This window comes from Canis lupus, chromosome 34, assembly GCF_011100685.1.
Source record: "Canis lupus familiaris isolate Mischka breed German Shepherd chromosome 34, alternate assembly UU_Cfam_GSD_1.0, whole genome shotgun sequence".
Lineage (NCBI taxonomy): Eukaryota > Metazoa > Chordata > Mammalia > Carnivora > Canidae > Canis > Canis lupus.
In genome coordinates, this window is record NC_049255.1 from 4,039,081 (window position 1) to 4,063,430 (window position 24,350).

The 24,350-nt window shown below is 40.1% G+C and overlaps 1 protein-coding gene and 1 long non-coding RNA gene across 7 annotated transcripts in view; one reads left to right on the top strand and one right to left on the bottom strand.

Moving 5' to 3' along the window:
* Nucleotides 1-77: 77 nt before the first annotated feature.
* LOC119867469 lies at nucleotides 78-5,822 on the top strand. 2 transcript variants are annotated; one of them, XR_005383663.1, is made up of 3 exons: nucleotides 78-564; nucleotides 3,500-3,541; nucleotides 4,523-5,822. It is a non-coding gene; the product is annotated as an uncharacterized LOC119867469 (long non-coding RNA). The 2 variants fall into 2 exon arrangements; XR_005383664.1 differs by lacking the exon at nucleotides 78-564 and adding an exon at nucleotides 1,417-2,087.
* A 69-nt stretch (nucleotides 5,823-5,891) lies between these two features.
* Nucleotides 5,892-24,350, bottom strand: part of MARCHF6 (membrane associated ring-CH-type finger 6) — an 82,925-nt gene continuing 64,466 nt past the window's right edge. For all 5 annotated transcript variants that reach the window (XM_038583321.1, XM_038583322.1, XM_038583320.1 and 2 more), the window contains exons 22-26: nucleotides 22,314-22,448; nucleotides 16,143-16,232; nucleotides 13,711-13,843; nucleotides 12,546-12,681; nucleotides 5,892-9,673 (exon numbers count right to left, since the gene is read on the bottom strand). In XM_038583321.1, the coding sequence (XP_038439249.1) occupies nucleotides 9,583-9,673; nucleotides 12,546-12,681; nucleotides 13,711-13,843; nucleotides 16,143-16,232; nucleotides 22,314-22,448 (585 nt within the window). In that variant the 3' untranslated portion in view covers nucleotides 5,892-9,582. The remainder of the gene's footprint in view (nucleotides 9,674-12,545; nucleotides 12,682-13,710; nucleotides 13,844-16,142; nucleotides 16,233-22,313; nucleotides 22,449-24,350) is intronic.

Sequence of the window (24,350 nt, forward strand, 5' to 3'; positions counted from 1 at the left end):
GTCCTCGGAAGGAAGGCGTCACGGCCGCGGGGCCGGTCGGCGCAGGGAGCACGAGCGCCCCCGCGCGAAGGAACCTGCCCCTCGCCGTCCTCCCGGGTCTCGCTCAGGCTGCACGATGCCCGCCTGCCCCACGTCCAAACCATCTGCACCGCGTGCAAACCGAGCCCCCGTCTGCCATCCGGTCCGCGCCAAGCCACCGTCTAACACCCTGTCCAAGCCGTCCAGGCCTTCAGACCTTCACTCGCGCTGTTCTCACTGCCCAGGCCTTCCGATTTAAGAGCCACTTCAAGAGTTTAGACGGGGCGATTTTCAGCTCAAGACAATGATTGAGGCTGATTGGGTCTAGAAGGACATAAACTGTCTTCGGATACATGAACTTTGGGTCAAAGGATAGGAGAGCTACTCGGTTCTGGTGAATCCTGACCAGGGCAGCATACAAGGTGTGAATCAGAGCTGTGGCTACCCACCTGCCTTCCCCTGCTCACTTCTAGCCAGAAAGATGGAGACCTAGACCCGGCTATTTCCAGGAGTCGTCAATGACAAACCCTTCCTCCTGCCCTAGAGGTATCACCCCCATCCATTACTCCCCCACCAGGGGACACATTTCCAAATTAACGGCACACTAGCAAAAACTGAAAAGTCACTATTTAGTGTTGATGCAAAATGGAAAAACAAGGAATCTCCTACAATGATGACAGAGGTGTTAATTAGTACATTCTGGGGGCCATTTGGCACTGTATTTTGATGACTTAGCAATCTATAGATTTATCCTATAGAAATACTAGCCTGAGTATATAAAGTAATATGGACCAAAATGTTTAGTAAAGCACATAATAAAATTGGTAAACTAATTCTTTCAGAACATTTTAAATCATAATCTTAGCCACACAACAGAAAATAATTCAGCCAGAATTTTAAAATAAGATAGCTACTTAGGTATTGACATAAAAAGATGTTCACGAAATATGAAGTGAAAAAAAGCACCTAACAGAGCAGAGTCTGTGAATATACATTTACCTGTTGCACATTCTGGGAGCAAACACTAAACTACTGACTGTGGTTACCTCTGGAGAATGGCACATGGTTTTGTTTTTACCACATACACATTATTTTGATTCTGATCCATCCATTCATTTACTCAAGTGTATTTACTGAATGTTAAGTATGTCCTAAGAACTGTTCTGAAATATAGTAATAATCCCAACATAGTTTTAAAAAAATCTCTTGAAGGGATCCCTGGGTGGCGCAGCGGTTTGGCGCCTGCCTTTGGCCCAGGGCACGATCCTGGAGACCCCGGATCGAATCCCACATCAGGCTCCCGGTGCATGGAGCCTGCTTCTCCCTCTGCCTGTGTCTCTGCCTCTCTCTCTCTCTCTGTGACTATCGTAAATAAATTAAAAAAAAAAAAAAAAAAAAATCTCTTGAAGCTTATATTCAAGTGGGGGAAAACATGCAAATATAAATGAGACAGGAAAACCATATGATTTGTTAATATATAGGAGAGAGAAAACACAGCAGAAGAGTCAGGAATGCCCCAGTATCTGCAATTTTAGAGAAGCCTAAGACAGTTCAATAAAGAAATGAAGAGCCTGGGGGAGGGCCTAGATGAAGAGCATTAAGGTATATCAAGCAGCAAGTGCAAAGGCCCTGAGGTTTGACCTGTTCTAGAAGCAAGGAAATTGCCTGGAGCACAGTGAGCATGGGGCAATTGTGAACTTAGGACTCTGAGTGTGATGGTTAGCTGTCTGAGTAGAGGACTACTGTGATCGTAGATCTGTACATGATCGTAGATCTGTACATGATCACTCTGGATCCTGTGTGGAAAATCAATGGAAGAAAGTCGAGAGAGCATGGGCAGAGGCCGGGAGCTCAGGAGAAACTTCAGTGACCCAGGCCAGAGGAAGATGATGGTGTTTTGCACCAGGATGGTAGAAGTAGAGGTGGTACAACATAGCTAGAACCCGACTCATTTTGAAGACTTGCTGTCCAACTTTATGTGAAGCGTGGGAGCAAAACAAATGTCAAAAGTTATTACCATTTTTTATTTAGCAACATGAATCCACCCAACTGTTTACCCACTGAAACAGGTAAGTTTGAGAAAATAGATTTGGGGTAGGGGAATCCTGAGTTGTATTTTGGACCTGCTAAGTTGGGAGTTGTCTGGAAGAGTCCACAGAGACAGGTGCACAGAGGTGTCTGCAGTTCCAGGAAGGAAGATGAAATGAGTAAGTATGTATGTGAGAGATCAGCATGTAGATGGCCTTTAAAACCACGAGTGAGTGAGAGCACCAAGTCAATGGGTGTAGGTAGAACAGAGGTCCCTGAAAGATAAAATAGGGTCAGTGAAGTAGTTTATAAAGGAGAATCCAGACAGGAGAAGAATGAGGCGAGTGCTGTGTCCTGACAACCAGGGAAATAGTTTCACCCGAGAAGGGAACCAACCATTTCAGGTGAGAGCTGAGAATGAACCATGTAATTTAGTGTGGCCATTCTCGACCTTTACAAGAGCAATTCCAGTGGAAAAGTGGCACAAACACCTGATTGCAGCAGGGTTGGAAAAGAGGAGAGGAAAAATTGGAAATAATATAGGTTAACTGTTTCAAGGACTTTGCTGGAAAGGAACATAAAGCAGTTGAAGGAGTTAATGGGTTCAAGATTTTTATGGAAGAAATGACCCCACAATGCTGACCATGAGGGAGGGAGAGGACTGCAGAGCAGTGCCTTGAGTAGGTGCCTACCGCCATCTATTGAGCCTGTGCCCGGTGGGCCTGGGGGCAGGTTCCACACTGCAGTCTGCATGCATGCTGGAGGGGATGGGCTCAGCCTGCACAGCCTGGTGAGCATATGGGCACAGGTGCAGCTGAGAGGGTAAATGTGATGGTGTGAACTTGTAAAGACTTGTTCTGATTGCTTGTCTTCTCAGTGAAATACTAATTAAAAAGTCATCAGCCAAAAGTGAGAGAGGAGGCATTCTGCAGAAAGAGAAGTATGAAATGATCCCTTAAGGAATATGTATTACTTTTTGAAACCAAGATGTAATTAACATGCAATGAATTGCACAAATTTAAAATGTACAATTTGTTAAGCTTTAACATATGTGTACATGCCAAACCAGAAGCACAGGAGATAAGGAACACATCATCCCATGTCTTTATGCCCCTTTGAAATCCCTCCAAGTCCCTCCCCACTGATCTGTAGCTCTGCTTTCACTTGGCATTGAGACCTGTCCATGGTGTATCAAGTTAACTGCTCTTTTTACTGCTGAGCTGTATCTCATTGCATGGATGATCATTTATCTATTTACCTGCTGATGGGCGTGTGGATTGTTTCTAGCCTTGAGCTACTACAAATAAAGCTACTAGGAATGCTCATGAATGAGTCATCACATGGACTTACTTACTGCTTGGTCATTGACTAGAGTGCTAAGTACTTAATGTTTTTCAGAACTGCCCAACTATTTCCCAAAGTAGTTAACACCACCACTTTACCTTCCTTCCAGGAGAGCGTGAGTTCCAGTTCCTCATATCCTCACCAACACATGGTATAGTACTTTTAACTTTAGTCATTCTAACAGATACATGGTGGTAACCAGTGGTTTTTTTTTTGTTTTGTTTTTTTGTGTTTTTGTTTTTTTTTTTTGGTAACCAGTGGTTTTAATTTGTATTTTCTAATGGCTAGTTATGTTGAACAGCTAGCTTCTCATATGCCTATTTGCCATCTGTATATCCTCTTTAGTCGTGTCTAAATATTGTTTTTAAAAAAGATTTACTTAAAAGCGAGATAGGGAGAGCGCGTGTTCAAGAGAGCAAAAGCGGGGGAGAGGGATAAGCAGACTCCCCGATGAGCAGGGAGCCTGATGAGAGGCTTGATTCCAGGACCCTGGGATGGATGGTGACCTGAGCGAAAGCAGACGCTTAACCAACTGAGTCATGCAGGTGCCACTATTTTGCCCATTTTTAAAATGGGCAAATGTATCTTAAATTACTGAGTTTTGAGACTTATCTATTCTGAATGCATGTCTATTATCAGAAATGCTCTGCAAATAATTCCTGCCGTTCTGTGGCTTTTTTTGTTGTTGTTCTCTAAACAATATAGATCAAAGAGCAGACATTTTCAAGTTTGGTCACGTCCAGTTTATCAAGTTTTTCTTCTATGGATTGTGTTTTTGTGTTGTCTAATCTAAATCTTTGCTTCCCAAGACATTTTCCCCTTTGTTTTCTTCTACAAGTTATATAGTTTTAGGTTTCATGTTTAGGAATATAATCCATTTTAGGACACCTGGGTGGCTCAGAGGTTGAAGGTCTGCTCAGGCCATGCATGATCCAGGGATCCAGGATTGAGTCCCGCACTAGGCTCCCTGCAAGGAGCCTGCTTCTTCCTCTGCCTATGTCACTGCCTCTCTGTTTCTCATGAATATATAGTGTGGGTTTTTTTTTTAAAGAATATAATCCATTTTGTTAATTTTTGCTTATGTTGAGATATGGACCAATTTTAATTTTGCATTTGGATGTCCAATTTCCAGCACCACTGTTTGACTTTCATACCTTTGTCAAAATCAACTGTCCATATACATGTGGGTCTATTTCTGGACTCTATTCTGCTCCATTAGTTCAATGGATTTGTACAACCAGAAGAGATTGATACAACTGAGCAAAAAACAAAGGAGTTACTTTTGAAAGGGGTTCCTGGCATGAAGCTTCTTGGTCTAGAAGAGTTACTGAACAAGCACTGAGAAGCAGAAAGACATGGTACTGTTACATATGTAGAGTTTACAAATTTCAAGATAAGACCTTGTAAAGTGTGTAGAGTGGTGTGAAGGGGACCTCCTGCACTCAGGCTCCTGGCTATCACTGAGTGAAGTACACTGCAGGGGGCTTGGGGTGTGTGGACAGGGTGTGGTGGAGGGGTCTGTCCATACAGCACAGTTAAGGAGTGCCTGGGGGGGACCCTTCTCTGTATTCCTCAGGGCATACTATTCAAACCTGGACTACAGCCTTTGCTCATTTTTCTGGCCTTTTCCACTTGAACTGGGCTCCTTGAAGGCAGACATCATACCCTGACTCACTACAGTGAGAGGAGAGGACGCTAAACCAAAACACGGTGGGAGAAGGGGAGAGGGTTACCCTCTCAGACCCTCAATCCACTTGTGATGTCAGTTTTATATTTGCAACAGAAGTGGTTGTACACTGTGGGGGGTGAGGGGGAACCGTTGGCTACTTTCTAAGATCTACCATGCAAGGTCCTTTGCTGTGAAACTTCAACTTCACAGATAATAGATGCCCTGTGGTTCAAATGGCATTCTGCCTACCACCAACTGCATTTAAAATGAATAAGAGAGTACTTTAGAAGAAATCCTAAAGTTTTAAACTTAGAAACAAAAGGACCCATTCACATTGAGCACTGAGGAAGAAAAAAAGCTTCATCCACTTCTGTCCTTTGTCTCTGAAATTTACAAATACATAGAATGGACTTGGGTTTTACTGCATTCCAAGCATCCACTTAAACAGAAAACCTGTGAGGCTTTGGCACGTGGATCTCGTAGAGACAGGTGCGGGAGTGGGTGGCATCTCGTGTGCAGAGCAGGAAGAGGGCCTTCGGCATTCCCAGTGACGATGGTCTGTTAGGACGGTGAGGAGACAAATGGGACAGGATGTGTTCTCTGCAACCAGACTTTAAAATTTATACTTAGAACAGAATAGACAAACTATAATTACATGTACCTTCTTATGTAACTTACATAAAAAACTACCTAGATTTTTCTGCCTATGCAATTACCCTATGCACGTTTCTGTAATTCTGAAGCAATCTTGCAACAAAGCAAAAACACCAATAAAAAATAAATTTATTATAAAAATAAAAAAATAAAAACAAACAAATCAAAAAAACTAGGCTACAACTAACATTTACTTTATTCATTTTTGTTCTCTTGACTCAGAAGGCAACAAACAACCACATAAAAAAGGGAGCATTGTAGAATCTTTTGGCAGAAAATTGGCCTGGTTATCTAAGGTGTTTGCTTGAATAGAAAAATTGATGTTCCAAATAACCAAATAGTTCTGTTTACTGCTACAACATGCATCCCTAGGCCTCACAGTCATGACACTTCCATTTACGGGACTACTTGACTCTCACGACAAAACAAGGCACTCCTACAAAGTAGATGGGAATGAAGACAGATACACACTGTCTTAACTTTATGTTATTTTCACGCCAAACATATTGCTGGAGATTATCTGACTGAAACCCTTACTCATGATGGCTGCTTTTAAATATAACCCAGGGCAGTAGGAGGGTGAGAAGGAAATGTCTGCCCAAGGGTCAAATTAATAAGGAGATACAGACAGCCCAACTGAGGGAGTTAAGTCAATCTCCACACTGAGGTTTTTAATAACACTTTGGTGGTAAGACATTTTACTTTTGTCTTTTCTTGACAGTGACTGAGTAGGTAACATTCTAAAGGAATCTTTTCAACAATCATTTAATTTTACAATGTATAGAACTGATCACAGTAAGAAGCTTAAAATACTCAATCCTGAAAGTGAGAATAAGTAACTAACTTGTTAAAAAAAAGTGCCTGTGTTCTTAGACTGGCACTACATTCTCGTGTGTGTGCACACGCATGCATGTGTATGCATGTGTGGTGTGTAAACACAATACAATGGAAAAATGCCCAGTGCTTGTTTTAAAAAGTCATGAATTCAACCTAAATTCAAGTTATACTTTAATAATAGCATTTGCCAATACAGAAATGACATCTCTAAGACCAAATCATTTAAGAAAAAGTTATTCTCTATTACTTGAATAACGGAAAGAAAAAACACAAGACAAGAATCCACAGTAAATAACAGCTATATTAGATGTTGAAATAAAAATTACTTTTTGTTTACATCTGGAATCGAGATGTCCAATTTCAACTGTTTCTACAGCAACTACAGGAAAAAAAAAATCACCTAAAAACATGGAACTTTTTTAAGGCGAGCTATACATGAATTTCACATTGGCATTTTCTTCAGTTTTCACCTCAACTATCAGTACTTAATAGTTTTAAAAATCAAACATAATTTGCCAATAATGAACAACTGCACACTTCATACTATGACCATTTGATAACTGGTCATATGAAACTAACTCCCAAATGTTGATTTGTCTTCAACTTATAAACAGTTAAAAATAAAGCAAAATGTCTTCTTTCCTAATTAACTTCCTTGAAGACTGTTTTAGCCCAATGTAAAATGAAGCAAAACTATGCTAGTAGATATATACAAAAAAAAAAAAAATCTATAGGAAGAAGGGCAGTAATATAGCACTTTCTGAGCTAGAGGTTTCAAATGTTTATAAGACTATTGGTTAATAATAAAATCCTGATGCTACCCATGTAAAGATTATGCCAGCAAATGCTTTCCTTATGGAAGTATTCATCTGATCGAAAACAGGATAAAGCACAACCGAAAACCAAGAGGAAATCCTTAAGTACAAGATAAAGTTATCTGCCAGTGAAATGGAGGGCAACTTTTTGGCCATTCATACACATTCATGTATGTGTTTGGGTTTGTTTTTTTTGTTTGTTTTTTACAAAATATCTGGTAAGATTCATTTAAAATTCTGCAGAATAGCAATTTTTAATCTTTTATGGTATCTGCCTAGATCTCTTCCTGGTAAAACAGATAAATGTGTTCCAATGACTTTATATCAAGATCTACAAATTCTCTGAAAAATTAAAAAAGAAACCTAAATTAATATCATCAAGTTATATGCCCAATTGGTAATATTTTTTTCTCCCAAAGAGAACAATTTATATAGACAGACCTTGACCATGACAGGTGGCATTACATTTTAAGACGCTCCTAATTTCTTAAAGTAGGACTAAAATTCTAAGTAAAGGTAGGGCTAGCAAAGACCTTACTTCAAATACAAGAGAAAGGACTGCTACAAAGTGCCAAAAAGTGTAACACTGAACCCTATTGTCAAGCTTTTTTTTTCGATACTGATGTTTTAAAAATATTTTTTTTAAAGTAAAGTAATGACTACTTTGGGAAAAACTGTTGAAATACAAAACCAGAAAATGTTTGTTTTGGTAGCTTATGTTTGGCTGACTTTAATATTTTAAAAAATCTTCAGATTAGAGCCTACAGATTTTAATACTATATGGAAACTCTTTAAGAGTTCCTGAAGACCTATGCTGTCCATTTTCTCTGGGAACTCTAGGTTATCATTCAAAAGCAAACACCACACTTACAATATACCATTACCATTAAATACTTGGATCGTGTGCCCAACTGTTGTATTCCTCTAAACTTCTTACTTGAAGCTTTGGTTATAAGGGGAAACCAGATTTATAAGTGTTCTTAGATTTTACAGCACATTTCCAATGAAATACATTCTTCACTCCTATGTTAAAAGGCCAGCTCAAGTCAGCTTCCTTTTTCGACAAGTAAAATCAAGCTGGTTTTATTTGTAGTTCTATCCTGTAAACAAAAAGCTCTGGAAACTTTGGGATTCACTCATGGAAAACTAGGAAAAATGTACTCCCCCCTAATTGTCACCCAATGGTGCGCTAACCAGCAGGACTAGCTGTTCTAACCAGTCTTCTCTAATGCTGCTGGGTCTAAGACCACAAGCCATATCTACATTTAAGAAACATCTCAGTGTGTTCTAATTCCAGTATGATGCATTGTTGGTGATGATATTTTATAAGACTTGTGATCCTGCATGACTTTTGGCCACTGCTGCCAAAAAGGAAACGACAGCTGTGTATGGAAAGGGGGGGCTGAAGGGAACTAATGAGAATGTACTTGTGGACTTTTATTCTCTAAATATAGACATGCCCCTAACAAGCACAAAAACCCAACCCCTAATGCTGATCACTAGGAATATTAAATTATCAAAATTAAAAATAATTTCCTCACCTAGCACAAGATACTATACAATATTATAAACACAGACAATGAAAAAAAATCAGGCAGTAGAAAATGTACAACAGCTTTGGTGTTATACAAAATAACTTCCAAAAACGATTGACAGTGAAGCACAGAGTTCATGTTCTCTTACCACAGACACTCCACTGCTGATTTCTACTTGCTTCCTTTTAGGTTCTTGGTAAGGTCTGAACAGCCAAGAAAGACAGAATGTACAGTTTACTTAATAAGAACTCCTAGGAACACCATGATACTGTGCTCCAAAAGACGTAATTAAAAAGTCTTGCCTCTGCACTATGGCTCTGTGGCACGTTTCCTGTCAAGATCACAGCAGGTCCAAAATAAAGTGACAACTAGATTTAATAAATTAATATACATTTTGCTTAAAGATGTACAATGCACATTCTGTTTAATCCAAGGTTTTAGGGTATCCAGGAACTTCTATTTACACATGTACAAATCTCAGACAGCTATGATGTCAGAAGATGCAGGAAGGGCAGCAGAGCCGTGTTGCACTGCTGCTCTCTGAATGCTGAGAACACAAGTCAAATACAGTTAACTTAAAAACAATGCTGAGAGATCACTGGGAAAAATCTCCAAAGAGAGAAGTCCACAAAAAAGGACACGTAAAGGCAAGGGGAAGGTCAAGGTAGTTGAGACAACCACTTTATTCTTGGGACGACTGTGGAGGTGGCGGAGATGTGCCTTGTTTGCCAGATTTCCGTTCATAATTCACGAGGCGTTGGCCCACAAGGTATCTAGGTTATAAAAACAGGGTGGTTACTCTCTTATATGACCTTACATGTTTAAATATTCTTCCTAAGAGCAGCCAGTGATAGTTTTTAAATTCAAATCAGATCACTCCGCTTACATCCCTTCGATGGTTAGAAAGGTAGAAAGGACTCTAGAACGAACACCTGCAAAAGGCACACAAGCAGGCACCTCACAGTGAGGTGCAGGCCAGTGGGAAAACATGAGAACAGCAAACGTCAGAAGTCTCAGATGCTGGGCAACGGAGCACATGGTGCTCTGGGTTCTCACAAACTCATATGCTTGGGAGTGGAGGTAAAAAGGCACAATAAATAATATTATATTATAATATAAAATATATATAATATAAATAAATAAAATTCAGGGAATTTATCAGTTACAGAGATTTTATAAAACAGCTCAGGGGACAGATATGCAGAAACAGACTAGAAATATGATCTTCAGAAAGCTAGGTATGGAGGCAAGAGGACTGGAAAGGCTCTAGTTCTAGACAAAGGAAGAAATCAAAGGGCAAAGTTTTCAGTGAGGTCAAAGGGGAGATGGCAGAGAAGTGAGCATATGTAAGGGACAGAAGGCAGGAGGTTGTGGCCCAAGAACAGCATTACCTGTTCCTAACTTACACACTCTGATGACAGGAAGGAAAGAGCAAAGGGTGCAGGGCTGCAGAACTAGAGACAGAAATGACCCCGGCTGGAATGACAAGACACCACATCCCCAGGACGACAGCAACAACTGTGAAGCAGCGGCAGTGGCCTCACTAAACGTGGGGAATGGCCTGCACGCCAACCCTCAGAGGACATGGGTGACAAAGCTGGCGATGGCAATGAGCTCCAGGCAGCTGGGGTAAAAGGTGCCTGTTTGGAGTGAGCACTGAAGACCCAGGAGTGCCCTGTAAGTCCTCAGAAACCTGGGCAAGCAAGGGAGAGTGAAGCCAGCATGTGACAGGATACCTGGGAGTTGGGTCTCTAAGACCCAGTATCAGTATACTCACCAACAGAGTTCATGTCCCCTGATCATTCTAAGAAACAGAAAGCATACAAAAGCCACAGCAACAAAGGCCTGGCATGCGCTACTCAGGATAGCGACTTTCACTCCACAATTACTCTTTCTACCTTGACTTTCACCTGCCACTTTCTACCAACAAATATATGACTAATGAGATACTTTGGCAGGTGATGCCGAGTAGCTTAACATGTCATTTTTAAAAACATTTCACTGATCCTACTGCTTCTTCATCCATGATCCCACTGTTTAATATTTTCTTTCTGTCTTGCCAGTTCTTTTCCTGAAGTTAACTACTCCTTTCCACACTGTTCCCCAACCAACCAGTAGTTCTTTAAACTGTGAGGACTTGATAAATGTCTTAAACAGTAACAACTGGATAGACTCATGATGCATATAACTCTACCTGACACACATGTCATCATAAAACATACCAAGTCATGCCAAGAATGGGGTTAGCATTATGGCAATGAAACAGCAATAAAAAAACAGAGAGAAATGGTGTTAATTAACTTGCCCAGGACCGAATGGTAATTCAATGGCAGAAAAAGGAGACCTTTCCCTAATGCCCTAGCATCTCTCCTGCCCCCAGCCAGCACCCCCCACACCACACGCACCCCATGCTCAGCACCTGCCCCTGATCAAACCCTGCTGGAGGATGGGGACACAACAGTACCCCAGATGCGGCCTTCAGGGAGCCTGAACTTCAACAGTTTTCTCCAAGAAGGAACAAATGGGGAGAGAGAAAAGAATACACTGGGCTACAGGAAAAGAGCAGAAAATAATGAATAATAAAGGCTGAGAAGTGGGTGGGAAAGGACACCGGGCACACAAGAGGGCAGTAGACAAGAGCTGAAGAAGAAAGCAGCAGAGCATCAGACCTAGCCAAGCCTTATTTGCTTTCTACCCGCAGAACTTACTCATCAGCCTAAACAAGTAACGTGAGGCAAACTGACTGATCTTAATCAGTGAAAGCTGAAACCCCCCGACCCTGTTCTTTCATGTCACACAGAACTTTATACTCTGACCACCTAACTGTACTCATATTTTACTGCTGGCAAATGCTGTGGAGAAGCCTTGAACACCCTCAATTTCATTCTTAAAAATATTACTCTAAAGTATCCTCAGAGTAAATAAGGTGACCATATAATCTGTTGTCTAAACCAGGGCACTCACAAATAAACAGGGGTGCTATTAACAATGGCACGAGACAGCATGTATACACTGGGACTGTCCCAACAAGCCAGGGTGGAGTTATCAACTCCTTTTCCCTGCTGGACACCACTAGAGCAGAAGAGGATTCAGCTTTCTGTCAAGGACGTGGAAGGTCAGGTGGCGGTTTTCCCTGGAAGCTATTTCCCTTGGCTGCTGTAGGTCTCCCACTGAGATTGGGTTCCAGAGAGTCCTCCAAACAGAGGCCCTACATTCCTGCTGCAGGGGCCTCACAGCCTCCCTCAGCACTGATCAGAGTGACCCAGTGGCCCGTGGAGGCAGGCAGGGTTGAGGCAGGCTAAGTCCTCATGCAAGCTTCTTATTTTTATCCAAAGCTACTTAATATATTGTCAAACCAAAACATCTGGAAACAGACTAAAAACTATTTGGAAAAGGTGTTAAAAAGTCTTCCTCCCCTTACTAGTTTCTCCCAGTCTTTTCATCGCATAAATGACAATTCCATATTTTCAGTTGCTTGGCTCAACTGAGTCCTTGATAATGCTCTCTTTTATATCCTACACCCAACCTGTTAGCAAATCCTGTTAATTCTATCTCACAATATATCCAGAATCTGAGCAGCTTTCCCAACTATGATTTATCACAAAAATTAAGAAATGAGATATCTTAATGAAAGTCTAGACTTACTTGTCATTTTTAATGTGTTCATAAAGGCGCTTAAACTGGCGGACCTGGAAGGACAAGATCCCCATCAATACCACAACCATCAGTAAAAATGGATAAATTCGCCGGTGGACCAAGTTCTGCATTTCTGCAGTAACACCTGCAAAACCAAAAAAGGAAAACGCTAAGTGTATATGGAAGGACAGTGAAATGAAAATATGTTCTGTCCCTAGGAGGAAGGGACTGGTGGTGCTTAATTAAAATGGAAACTCTTTAATGGAGCGAGGCTCACAGTGAGGCCAGCACACAGAAGTCACAGCTTGAGGAGCCTCGGGAACCACATCGAGGAGCAGACTGTGCTTTAAAGGTCACTCATGAACCAACAAGAGAGGATGTTCACTCAAGAGGAACAATGAGACTCATTCAAAAGAAAGGTCATTGTGGCTACAGAGGGGAAAGTGAATCGGTGGTGGTGGCTTCAAATTAGGTCACTGAGGTTAAGGTGAGAGCCATGGAAAAAGGTGCCCGATTAATGGGTTCCGGAGGCTGGGTCAGCACTCTCCATTTGAGCATGGAAGGCAGAGAGCCTCAAGTGACACAGATGACCTACCAAGTTTCTAATTCATGAAGCTTACTGGATAAGACTAGTCACCGAGAGAGAACTCAGAAAATGATTTGGGGGGGAAAACTTTGTGCTCGTCATTCTGAACATATGCCGGGTTTAAGGTCCTGTAGGGACTCTTCAGCACACAATAAGATAACATCTAGTTGTTGAAGTATCACTAAATATCATTCCCTCTTTGCTTTTACCTTTTATGGTAGAGAACATTTTGAAAATTAAATATAACAACATTTTTCTGTGGTTTTACGAATATGGGATAATAGCATTTCTAGTCAGGAGAAGACAACCTGAAGAAAAATTTGTTCCTATTTCGCGGACAGTTGTAAACATTAATACTTTCTCACCTGCCTAGAGAAAAAAACTATACCAGAGAGCTTCAGGACTCTCCAAATCTCGCCCTAAGTTGCCAAGTCTGAGAAAAATATCCTTCTGAAATCACTGTTTTAGCTAGATTTATATTTACAAATTAATCATTTGGAGCCAGACAGCCTATGATACTGGAAGTGACAAGAGTATAGTGACATTAATAAAGGTGCTCTTTCGAGCTCCCCAGCCAGCATTACCCACCTAGTAAAGGAACAACGCCAGACGCTATGACGTAAGGTACACACAGGGAAAGCAAGAGCACAGAGATTACTGGCGCTGCCAGCTTCCGAATGATATAGTGAAGGTCAATGTTCCGGATGCCATTTGCATAAACCTGAAAGATGAGGGAGAAAATCAGAACGAGAAAATAGGACAAATTCCTCCAATTAACGGAGCACTCTCTACTGAATTCAAGCCCAAGGGTGTTGAATCTATCGGTTATTTTTCCTGAAGTCAAGACAAATTCTGAATACAAACATAAGTATGGTGTCCACAAGTTTTTATAGGGAATGCATTTACTTCCTTAAACTTTATAGTTAACTATGCTAAGGGATGAAATAAGACACCAATCTAAATCAAAACTACACTAGCCTTGCACTGTACAATACCAGATACATCTAATAATGTTAGATGAATACCACATAAACTGAGGCAACTGCACACACAAGATTGTGGAAGAGTGATCTGTGATATTACTCAAGACTGTGTTCATGTTATATAAATACAAGAAAACTATCAATAGGAAATTTTTGACAAATCAAATATTTTATACAAAATTTTAATATGAAAGAATTCTACAGTGAATTTTTTTACTTCAACAATTTTTTTAAAAGATTTTATTTACTCATTCATAAGAGACACAGAAAGAAAGGCAGAGACATAGGTAGAGGGAAAGCAGGCTCCCCATGGGGAGCCCGATGTGGGACCAATCCCAGGACCCCGGGATCATGACCTGAGCCAAAGGCAGACACTCAATGTCTGGGCCACCCAGGTTCTCCTACTTCAAGAATTTCTACAATATTTTCATTATCTTATCCAGAAAGTTCTAATAAATAGCACACTTCAGAGCAAAGTACAAATCGAAGTGGGGAAAACTGGGAATAATGGAACGTAAAGATGGTGTGCAGAGAGGGACAAAACAGAAGAGCATTGTTCTTGTTTTCTCCCTGGCACTTCAACTTCTCCTGGCCACAGAGTACTCTGCAACTCAACCCAATCTCTCAGGAATGGGCCAGAGCATTTAGAAGTGTATGACAACAGGCTTAACCCTCCAAAAGCATGCTTCCAATCCCAAAGAAACCTAGTAATCCAAATGCACTTGAATCAGTGCAACAAGGCACACAATCTCAATCCTTTTACTCAAATTTACACATATGCATGAGAAAAGAATGCATCTGAGAGCAAAATATTACAAAAAGCAACAATGTTTCACAGCCTTCAACTGGGATTAAACCTTTACTCTCCTTTGCAAAGGCCAGAATCTCACCTGTAGACTCCAAAGTGGAGAGATGCATGCAAACACAAAGCAGCTCCTTGGTTCGCCCTAGTTCCACAAATCTCTGGGTTCAGGAATTTTTTTGGTACTTTATTGTGCATACTAGGCTGAGAACTACTGTCTCTTTCCTATACATCAAAAGGAGGTGTACCTTTACTGCAATAGAACTGTAACGCCTAATTTATTTGATGCTGACCTAAGGATAAGAGGGCTGTCCAAAAGAACATTTTCTAGACAATTAAAATGTAAAGAAGTATGTACCAAAATCTGTTATGTTAGTTATTAGATAGAAATCTTCCTAAAGTGAATTATCATACTTCCTAGTCTTATTATCAGAGTATACAAGCACTACTTTTTTCAAGGTTATCACAATGATCAAGTTATCTGACAGTTCCACGGTAAGAGGCTTAGGTGCTATGTAGCTAGAATATTCCCAAACAGCTCTGCTTTTGTTTTCATTAAGATATGTGATTTTTTAAATTTTTTTTTTTATTTTTTAAGACTCTGAGAATACATATATTTTTATATTTCTATTTTAATTCCAGTAAGTTAATAACACACAGTGTTATATTAGTTTAAGGTATACAGCTTTTTAATCTATTTTTTATTTTTTTAAAAGATTTATTTATTTAAGAGAGTGCATATATATATGAGCGAGAAGGGCAGAAGGAGAGGAGACGGTGAGAGAATCTCAAGCTCTCATAACCCTGAGATCATGACTTGAGCCAAACAAAGGAGTCGGATGCTCAATCGATTAAACCACCCAGGGATCCCTGCCCTTTTTATTGTCTTGAACAGTAACCTCTTTTCTCTGCTTCAGATTTAGAAAATTAAATACTAAATCTAAATCAGAACTCTGGCCTTGAAAAAAAACACGTGCTAAATTTTTGCCTTTACTTTAGACAGGGTTTTAGGTACTTTAAGCCACTGGCTAAACTTCAGATAAGGGAAGTCTTAAGAGTGGTTGATGAAAATTCATGGTGATAAAACAGAAAACTTTTTCTTAAAAAAAAAATTATATATTCTTATTAAAGAAAGCGTAAAAAACTGAGAAAGGTAGAAAAATTAAACTTAAGCACCCAGGTGCCAAGCACAACCTCTACTACCCCAGTCTCTCCTGAAAGTTGATTCTGCTCACCTGCTCAATCACTGTTTTCAACCACCACTGAGGACCCATCAGTGTTATAGCTGCAATGATTTTGGCATGCAGGACTCCAAGTGCCCAGTCCTAGGAAAATAAAAACCATTTTAAGATTTATTTATTTATTTATTTATTAGAGAACAAGGCAAGGGGCGGGGTGGGGGGAGGAGTAGACTCCCCACTGAGCAAGGAGCCTGACATGACGTGGAGCTCAATCCCAGGGTCCTGAGATCATGACCTGAATTGAAATCAAGCTGGACGCTTAACTGACTAAGCCACCCTAGTGCCCTGGGAAATAAAAGCCATTTAACAATTTTTGTTTTCAGCAATAAACCCAGCATACAGGATACACAGTTTTCTTGCATATTTCATTTCAAAACAGAAGTTCTACCAGATTAGTAACAATTTTACAGAAGACTAACATACACTAGAAAATCCAGGGAAACTGCCTCCCCCCCCACAAGCCAAGAGCTCAATTTCAATACTTCTAACAAAAATCATTCTAGTATCTTTTAGAAACCTATGTTGCTTTTCCAAGAGAATTAGAAAACATGTCAACATTAATGGAGATCTCAATAGCAAATAAAAGTACCATGATTTTATTTCATCAAACCATCTCAAGCTGCTGTGTTGGTTTTAGCTGAGCTAATTATGTCAAAATAAGCCGGGGGAGCCATGTTTGACCTAAAGAAGCCATCCCAAAGGCTGAGAGCTTCTAGCTCTAGTACTGATGAACTATTATTAGACCCTCCATGGCCACACCAGGCAGCCAGAGTGATCACCATTTCCACCCACTACATGATGTCTTAAAGCACAAATCAGACCACAGAAGGAAAATTCCCTGCTTATAACTGAAAGTCCTCAGCACAGCATACAAAGTCCTTCATAGTTTGATCCCTGGGTTTTTTTTTTTAATGTATTTTTTTTTAAAGTAACACATAACGTTTTGATCTATTTTTTTAAAAGATTTATTTATTCATGAGACACACACACACACACAGAGGCAGAGACACAGGCAGAGGGAGAAGTAGGCTCCATGCAGGGAGCCTGATGTGGGACTCAATCTCAGGACTCCAGGATCACTCACTGGGCAGAAGGCAGGCACTAAACCACTGAGCCACCCAGGCATCCCCGTTTTGATCTATTCTAATATAAAACCAAAACCTAAACACAAAACAAAAAAGAAAACAAAAACAAAAAAACAACACAAAACAAAACAAAACCTTTTGTAGAGAAGGCTGGAATCCTCTGTGACTACCAGCCTAAATGCTGACCCCTCCCCAGCAACGACCGCTGCTAACACTGGTATGGACCCTCTACATTTTTCCCCTATATGTTTACCTATATCTACACATACACATCCCATAGAAAAGATGCAGTATCATTTTTTTAAAAAAGATTTTACTTATTTGACAGAGTGAGAGAGAACATAAATGGGGGCGGGGGACAGAGGAAGAAGCAGGCTCCCCTTTGTGCAGGGAGCCCAATGTGGGGCTCCATTCCAGGATTATGACCTGAGCCAAAGGGAGATACTTGTTCAACTGAGCCACCCAGATGCCCTGTATTATAATTTTTATATGGATCTTGCTCATACTGCTTTTCCTCTTCATTGCCCACCATCTTGAGGTTAAGGTTCTCATTTATTGATTTGGTTGGTCAGTACTGTGAGTATCTTCTTCAAATAGGGTCAAAGGATGATGCATGCTCTGAATTCTTGCACATCCTAAACATGGCTCTTCACACTGACACATGAACGGCTGAGTGACGTTTTGCCCGCCTTTTCTGTCAATGGTCGAAAGATGCTCTTCTGCTATATGACTTTGTGGTATTACTGAAAAAAGTCCATTACTTGTATGATTTTCTTTTTTGAAGTTTATGACATCTCTTTACCTTTAGAATTCAGAAATCTTACCAAGATATGCCCACATATGTGTTTTTCTTATCAATCTCATTTCATCAACGTCCACTTTACCAACTCTGATGAGCCCTTTTAACCTGCAGAATCAGGACTACTTTCAATCCAGTTAACTTTCCTATTTCATTCCATGCTGCCTCATTTCTGCACTCTAGAGCTCTTATTAGGGGACGTTAAGTCCCCTGGATGTATTTTCCAAGTCACTTACCTTTCCCTTTAACTTCCTACTTGTTCAATTTAGCTCTGTGCTTTGCAGTGGTCTTCCAGGGGCCCAAACTGAACTTCAATGGTGACTACTCACATCTTCATCTACTGAACATCTGAGGCCCATGCTATATACCAACACAGTTTCACTTTGTTTTATTGCCATTGTATGTGCACACACACATATTCCCCTTGATCTCCGTTTTTATGCTTCTATTTGGATGCTCACAGTTCAATGACAGTTCCAGGTCACAGGGCATGTGTTCTGATTGCTCTGACCTTTCTTTCTGTGGTTGCTGTGCACCCCCTTAATAAAGCATTTGTTTAATAGTGAAAGGGAATAGAAGGAAAGGGAGAAGAAGTGGGTAGGAAATATCAGAAAGGGAGACAGAACATAAAGACTCCTAACTCTGGGAAACGAACTAGGGGTGGTGGAAGGGAGGAGAGCAGGGGGTGGGGGTGAATGGGTGACGGGCACTGAGGGGGGCACTTGACGGATGAGCAATGGGTGTTATTCTGTATGTTGGCAAATTGAACACCAATAAAAAATAAATTTTTCATTAAAAAAACAAAAACAAAAACAAAAAAATAAATAAAGTATTTGTTATTTTTCTCTGCAGGTTTGATGAGGTTCAGGTCAGACTAAGTATAAACTGAGAGGCTGCCAAAGGATCTTTTACCCTTTAGATCTTTGGGATAGCAAGCTACCAGTCAGTCCCCTATCAAGGACATGGTGAAAGCCTCCCTGCTGCTTCTGTACTATCCCGGGTTCCCGGGCAGGGAAGATTTGACCAAATTTAGCTTTCTTTTGGTCTTTGGGAGTCTAGAAGGCCCTCAAGTAAGGTTCATATTCACTTGAGAAGGTCCACAGATCGCTAAGGTTCAAGCTCTTTCAAGATCCATGGATATCTGGTCCTTCCCCTATGGGGTAGGACACATAACACTAGTTTCTCTGCTAGAATTCCAATAGACTTCCATAAACCTATAGCTGCTTGACACAGGGAAGACAAGTAGCTTAGAGTCAGGAATGGAGACAAAGCAAACTGTTCTTTCAAATGTTAAGAGTTTTATCCAGAATTTTAAGGATACCATGCTGCACGCATCCATCTATAGCTTATATTTTTCTTCTACTTAAAATCATGTCTGAGAGCTATCTGTAGCAAAACATATACACATTTCTTTAGTCAATCTCTGTTGATGAACATTTGGGTTGCTTATAATTTTGACATTATAAAAATGATACAGGAGAAACAGCGCTGATTGTGCTTCCTGCACACATGTAAATGTTTCTTTGCAGCACATTCAGAAAAGTGAAACTGCTAGGTCATAATATATAAATACTCTTAAAACTCAGCAGTTCCAGTTATTCTGTAAAATTACAACTGTCAAGATCACCAAAGACACACGGGTAACTGTGCAAGCTGCATTTACTACTCACTGTAGGGAGGACGACAATGCAGTATGGGGAACTTGTGGTGCTCAGTAAGAATGTTAGAAAAGCTTATTATAGTATTTTGGTTTCTGTGAGGTGACTGAGACAACTTAAGGAAGCACAGCTTTGCTCTATGTCACATCCTTTAGAAAGCAAAGGTAATCTGTATTAGGTATCTCACTAAATCTTATCCAAATGCAGGGACTACCGTTGATAAATGAAGCAGCAGCCAATGACGTCAGCTGGGAATGGGGATTGTTTTCTCATTTTCCTGGTTTGAACAACATTCCTGTTTTGCCTATGTTCAGATGGGATTATGAACGACTCTGGTTTTTATCTTGCTCCATCATGGTCCCAGAGTGGTCCTGTGTGATGCTGATGATGCCAGGCCAGCTCCAGAGGTCAGGGCCTACTTGCTCTTCTTCAATGCTGAATACTATATGACATCAGGAGGCAAAGAGTACCTAGTTATGATGCATTTGCAGTGATCATGGTGGTAAGTCAGCGTCTATCTGACCCTTCCCATAGTAAAGTTGTGTGTTTTCCTTTGGGATATCAAGTAATCAATCCAGAATATGACACTTTGCCGCCATTTAAATAACTACTTCTACATTGTAGTGATGTTGAAATATGCCTGCAAAACCTTCTTCCATCAAGTGGTTGGGGTCTATAGCCCCTTCCCTTGAATCTGGGCCAACCTTTGTGCCTGGCTTGTATCCAATAGAATGTAGTGAAAAGCAATACCATGGGAATTCTGAGATGAGGTCATAAAAGGTGATGGAGATCCTACCTTGTTTGTTAGGACATTCATTTCTCTTAAATGCATATAAGAAGCTCAACTACCTACCTCGAGGCTACCAAGCTGTGAGGAAGCCGGGTTATATCCAGGAGCTGCAGCTGACAGCCCAGTTGGGGTGATCCACATCAACCCTCACTTAAGAGTGATGAGGCTCCTAAAGGATTCCTGCCATAGCTCTCAAATCACATTCAGTTACTGCGCTTACCCAGCTAAGGCCCAGAAGACAAGTCGATATGCCCTGCCTTAATTTCAAACCCACACACTCTCTGGACAAAATAAATGGTTGTTTTGAGATATATAATTGTAATGTAACTTGCTACACAGCAACAGTAACTCAGTAACTCAGTAACTGAATAGACAAATTTCACCTGATGGGTTCAGGATCCACGGACAATCCTTGCTGGAATCAGTTATTTTGCTAACTACTGCAAAATAGTGACTTTCTTATTCTGCTAATTCCTCTACCTTTGTTAGCTGGCATTATTCTGTAAAAAATAGCTTTCCTTCAATCCCTGATACTATCTGACTATACAGTGATAGAGTTTTTACACAAACACATCACATGTGCTTAATTATCTCCCTCTATTTCTCACTTTCCTCTCCGAGTCTGCTCCAGAGCACACTGGATTAGAGGCAGTTCCATACATATGTTCTGTCTCACTGCGTGGTCCACCCCCTTGCTCCTTCCTAGAATATCACTTTCCTTTTTTACCGACTCCTCTGTACTCTACTGGTTGTTCTAGACATGGTCTCCTAGAGAAAACGAAATCCTAACTCCCAAAGCCAGGATAAATACCTCTCCCATATGATGCCACAGCAACCTTTGCTTGCCCCAATCACAGAGCAGCTTACCTGTTACCTGTCTGCCTTGCCCACCAGCCTGTAAGGTGCACAAGAAGTTCCTGCATTGGCCTCATTTCCATCTGAATTATACAATATAGGGTTTTAGCACACATTAAAGCACTAATGTAAATATCTGCTCTAAATGAAGTTTGTGGAGGCTCTTCATCTGCAAAGTAGAGGAAGGGAAATACATCCCATACAATTTTCATTTCCAGTAATTCCACTGTCATATGCAAGAGTAAACAGAAATAAGGCTGAAAAGCCTCTGAATGACTGAAGTCAACTAGGCGCCTAGCTCTTTCCCCTAGGATCTCTTAAGAACTTCAAATCTATGATATTAATTGCAGGCTCTAAATGCTAAGAGAAAAGTAGTAATTTTTCTTCCGTACTAACTTTAAGATCTTTGCTATGACCTATGTAGGTTTCTTCAAAATGCTCTTTTTAATAAATCTGTGATTTTGTAGGAAAACAAGCTGTAATTATTTAAAAATATAAGTTATTGATTCAAGTCTCAAACCTCAAAGAAGCAAGATATCTCTTGGAAAAAATCAATGAATCTTAGTTTCATCATTAAGTATCAGGTGAAGCCTAAATGACTAGTGACATTTTAACCTATAAAGACCTTTTAATTTTTTATTATTTAAAAAAAATGTTTTATTTAAATTCAATTTGCCAACATATAGTATACACACAGTGCTCATCTCATCATGTGCCCTCCTTAGTGCCCGTTACCCAGTTTCCCCACCCTGCCACCCCCCCTCCCTATAAAGATTTATTAAAGGAGTTAATATTTTGAAGGCAATAAATTAAAATGCATTATTTAATCGATTTTATAAAGGTACCTACAATAGAAAAAATTAAGGAGTCTTTCTAAACAAACCACTAACAATCACTTTAAAAAAAAAAAAAAAAATCAAGGATTTTTCGGATTCCAAGTCCACAAAGAAATGTCATAAACAAAAGTCACGTACTTACCTGCCATGGGTAAAAAAGAGGAGTCTGATCCAAGGGAACCCTCAGGGGAGCAACGATAACCAGTTCAAAGAGGAGCCCCAGCAGGAGCGGGACAACCCCTGCCAGCAGCACAGCCACTATCAAGGTCTTCATGATCTATGAAGAAATGAGGCCATGTCACTAGAGTGTCTTTCTAGATTTTGAGCTAAACTCTTCATTCTATTTGGAAATTTGTTTTTCTTCTTTAACCTGATGCCTAACAAAACAAATATATTACCTCGCATACATTTATGTGTATTATATTTCATTAAATGAAACTTGAATGTGTATATTCAAGCTTAAGCTATAATGAAAGCATGAAATTACTCTGCATTTTTGCTATAAAATTATACAAAATTCATTTTAGGGCAGCCCAGGTGGTCAGTGGTTTGGCGCCGCCTTCAGCCCAGGGCATGATCCTGGAGTCCCAGGATCGAGTCCCACATCAAGTTCCCCACATGGAGCCTGCTTCTCTCTCTCTCTGTGTCTCTCATGAATAAATAAATAAAATCTTTAAAAAATTTTTCATTTTATTCCATATATTAAGCAGGTGGCTGTGCTGTTTTTTTCAACCTCATTCTCAAGAACAGGCTCTTCTTTGTCCAAGAAAAGCCACTGATTATCCCAGGCTCTTCTAATCCAATGGTGGCTCACAGTGTGATTCGGACTGGTAGGGGAGAAGGGCTCTGCATAACCCCAGTGCAGGAAATTCATCAATGTGACCAAACTGACTCCATCCAGAACCCTCTGTGGTCCAAAACAACTCACTATGATGACAGAAATGTCTTGTATCTGTGTTGCCAGTATGGTGGCCACGAGCCACATGGTTATGTTATTAGCACAGCTCTAGAATTTAAACAAAACAAAAAATGAAAATAAAGTCAACACAAAGATTAAAAGTGTCACTACAGAATCCTGATGAAGAAAGGAGTCTTTAGAGTGACTCTTATGTCTGAGGACCTCCCTTTCTCGTAAGGCAGCCTCAGTGAGTGTCTGTTTTGTCTAGAGACTGGTATGAGGTGAGTGAAGATGCAGTACTTGCTTTTTTAAATGGCATACTGAAGACACAGAAGAATATCAAATGGAAACTGGTATTAGCTGGTTTCTGTATATGAAATATAGTTACATGTCTCATCATGTGTAATTAAATAGCAAGTAAAGCCTTCTGTTCATATTATACAATAAATCTCACTGCTTTCTTTCAACACTAATATTAACCCTCTAGTGAAATGAAACTCTAAATTCAGATACAAAACTAGAATTATACAAAAGAGGCATAAGCAGTGACTTAAACCTATTTACCAGTCATAACCAAAATCACAATCAGTAAATCACCACACCCGGACAACCATCTTACGCTGATTTTTTCCCCCACCTTTGTGTAACTAAGTACTTTACTGAGAAATATTTTCCATTACTTACTACACTTTCACATTAGCCAAGACATTCTTGAATTAACAATAGAATGTGTAATTAAAGAAATCCCATTTATATGAAAAACATTAACTTAATCCTGAAGTCAAGATTTTACATATTCAAATAAATCAAAAAATCAAATTTTAGAAAAAATATCTTAAAATAAATTCCTACTTAAACTGATTTTAAATTCTACAGAGTATCTTATTCCTTAAAAATTTCCAAAATAGGGCAGCGCCGGTGGTTCAGCGGTTTAGCGCCGCCTTCAGTCCAGGGTGTAATCCTGGAGACCCCGGATCGAGTCCCACATCGGGGTCCCTGCTTCTCCCTCTGCCTGTGTCTCTGCCTCTCTCTTTCTCTCTCTGTCTCTGTGTCTCTCATGAATAAATAAATAATTACATATTTTTTTAAAAAATTCCAAAATAACTTTTTTAATTGCATTACTTACTTATTAAGGGCCTTATTGGGTCACTTAGCATGCTTTTCCTTTTGACCCTTGAATATATCTGACTGTGGTTCTCAGAATGAACCAGAAAGCTGCATCTTAAAGGAATATTCCTCCTCATAAAAAAAGAAAAAAATCAATTCTCTTGATGCTATCAT